Source organism: Alligator sinensis, unplaced genomic scaffold (assembly GCF_000455745.1).
Source record: "Alligator sinensis unplaced genomic scaffold, ASM45574v1 scaffold1841_1, whole genome shotgun sequence".
Classification (NCBI taxonomy): Eukaryota; Metazoa; Chordata; order Crocodylia; family Alligatoridae; genus Alligator; species Alligator sinensis.
Window position 1 is genome coordinate 355,566 of NW_005843034.1, and position 2,979 is coordinate 358,544.

At 51.4% G+C, this 2,979-nt stretch overlaps 1 protein-coding gene across 2 annotated transcripts in view; it reads left to right on the forward strand.

The window, feature by feature from the left end:
* The first annotated feature begins 6 nt into the window (after positions 1–6).
* Positions 7–2,979, forward strand: part of PBLD (phenazine biosynthesis like protein domain containing) — a 33,384-nt gene continuing 30,411 nt past the window's right edge. For both annotated transcript variants that reach the window (XM_014526363.2, XM_006036856.3), the window contains exons 1-2: positions 7–452; positions 503–552. In XM_014526363.2, coding sequence (XP_014381849.1) covers positions 104–452; positions 503–552 — 399 coding nt within the window. In that variant the 5' untranslated portion in view covers positions 7–103. The remainder of the gene's footprint in view (positions 453–502; positions 553–2,979) is intronic.

Here is a 2,979-nt window from a genome sequence, read left to right on the forward strand (position 1 = left end):
CCTGCGCAACGGCAACGGGCGGGATGGCGTCTCCAGGCACAAGTCTCGCGATACTCGCTGCGCAAGAACAGCCACTCACGCCCAAATTGGGCGGGGGGGCCACATGCACGACGGAAAGACGCGGAGTCTGGACGCATGCGCAGTTGGAACAGCAGTGAGCGCGCATGCACGCAGCTTGCCATTGGACGCCCTACTGCTGTCAGTCTCGGTGGGCGCGGCTGTCGCGAAGGATGTTACCGGGGGTTCCGCCCTCTGGCCCCGCCCCGCGCCCGATACCCCGCCTCCTCGTGGCCGCGGGAGTTTTCAGGAGTTGGGTCAGCTCTCTACGCATCTGTGCGACCTACACGCCTCTGCCCCCGTGCGGGGATTCATTAACCCGGGGCGGGAGGTCTCGCGCTCCTGGCGAGTTGCGGGCGCCATGCGGGTGGCGGTGTTCATCGTCGATGCCTTCACGGCGGAGCCGTTCGGCGGGGAACCCGGCCCCGGCTTGCCGCTCCCTCCCCGGCGGAGCCGTTCGGCGGGAACCCGGCCGCGGTCTGCCTGCTCCACAGTGTAAGTGCTGCCGCCGGCTTCCTGCTCTCCTCAGGGCCGGGCAAGGGCACCTCGACGGGCGCTGCTTCGCCGTGTGTCCGCGGCTCCCTGGGGAGGCCCCGTGCGCCGCTGCCCCTCTGAGGTGCCAAGCATGATGCACAAAATGACCCTGGGGATTTCAAATAGGGACCACAGTGTCAAACCCACGTGGCCCTGCCGGGGGCTTCCAGTCTCTGCAAGATGAGAATGGTGTTTGCTGTCTTTCTCTTGTGGAAAAAAAAGTGAAAAGCAAGAGTCATTCTGCAAGCCCCCCATTTTCTGAGGGGGGCCTTGGTTCTAACCAGGGGCACCTTGGGTCAAAATGGGTTGAGAAACAGTAAATGAGAGCAAGAAAGCAAGAACAGTAATTTGCTAAAGCACACAGTAGTAGGATGGTCCCATAATGCTCTCTGAAAGGAAGCGATGACCTGAGGAACAATGACTGCTAATTCCTGCGGTTTTTCCAAAACTCATCAAAGATACAGGCTTCTTTTTCCAAAAGTGAAGAAGAGGAAGAGTAGGTATCTCAGGACCTTCCACATCCTGTTGTCCTGTATGTGGCTGGTTCCCAGTTAGGCCAAGTTAATAAGCAATAAACATTTTTACCCCCTGATTGCCCTGGTAGCTTTGGTTCCATTCCCAGTGCAGCCAGCCATACAAATCATTATAACATTCTGAACAGTTGTTCCTAACTGGTGTTCTGTTATCAGTCTCACTAGCAGCCAGGAGTGGCAAATTCACTACCTTATTGTTACCAGAGGAAGTCTCACTGGATTAGAAAGGAGAATATCTGTAGAGGTGCTTGTGGGAACTCTTATGTTTTTTGAAGTGTACAAGCTCTGCTGTTCAAGTTTGGTTAAAGCTCAATTTTAAGCTTCCTGAAATTCAGTTGGTGTGTTGCAGGTGGTTTCAGGGAGAGTTAGTGAGCCACATTTGGGAATAATAGAGATGATAATATTGAACTCTTTCCTGCTGCCCCCAAAACTCCTTTAGATTTTGCAAAAATCTAGGGAATAAAGCCATGGCTCTAGTATTACTTGCTCAACATTTACCCATATCTAAGCATGGCACTTGCCACTCCTTCAGGAAAGCAGTAGTGACTACACAGTATTCACCCAAGCGTATTGGCATGAGGCTAATGCATGTCAGATGCTTATGCTGTGTAGTTGTGGACAGATCTTTTAGAGGTTTTCTAGCTAGCCAGCGTGATCTTGAACTGTCCCTTGTGAAAACTTGGAAAGGGGAAGAGGAAGAAAAATGCTCTTTAAAAAAGGTGGTTTTTATTTTATTTTAGGAAAATGTAATTCAGTACATAAGCAAATGCTTAAACTCTGCAAAAGAAAAATAGGTTGTATATACAAAGATTTTGGGGGAGGAGAGGAAGGATTTTGTGGAGTGAGATAAATGAGGATAGGGTGGAGCACAGAGGATTTTCAGGGGCTTGGGTCAGGTGGAAGTGAGGATCAGGGGAACAGGGAGAAACTGGTAGGACACTGGGTGGTAATAGCGTGGGCAGCTGTGAGTGAGGGACATTGTTGCCAAGGATCTTTCTGCTCTACTTCCTCCTCTCTTGTGCATGTGCTGAAATCTGGGGAGATTTTTCCACCTGGGGAAAGTTGCCCCCAAGTGAGCTAGAATGGGGAGGGGTAATACAAATTAAATATCTAAAAACCAGGAAACTGGTTCATTTCATAGCTCCAGCTGTGTGACTAAGGAAGTGTATGATCCTAGCTTATAAATGCTAAAGGCAAAATGAGATGGAAAGGAAGGGGTTAGCTAGAAATGGTGGGGGTAGGTGAGAGTGGAATGGTGGAGTAAGACATACCAGTCTTACTCCAGCCCCCTGCCCAAAGGGCAGGAAGTCAGCCGGGTTCATAGGATCCCAGCAAGATCAGCATCCAGTTTGCTTTTGAAGGTGTTCAATGTAGGCGCTTGAACCACCTCCGGTGGCAGGCTGTTCCAGACCTTGGGGGCTCGGACAGTAAATAAGTTCTTCCTTATGTCCAGCCTGAAACGGTCTTGTAGTAGTTTATGACCGTTCGACCTAGTCGTCATCCCTTGGGGCGCTCTGGTGAACAAACGTTCCCCCAGATACTGGTGGTCACCCCTGATAAACTTATAGGTGGCCATCAGATCACCCCTGAGCCTGCGCTTTTCCAGGCTAAAGAGCCCCAGGGCTCTCAGCCTGTCATCGTAGGGTCTGCTTCCCTGACCTCTGATCATGCGCGTGGCTCTTCTCTGGACTCTCTCAAGCTTCTCCACATCCTTTTTGAATTGTGGAGCCCAAAACTGGACGCAGTACTCCAGCTGCGGCCTCACTAAGGCCGAGTACAAGGGGAGAATGACATCCTGGGATTTGCTTGAGAAGCATCTATGGATGCAAGCCAGCGTTTTGGTTGCTTTACTAGC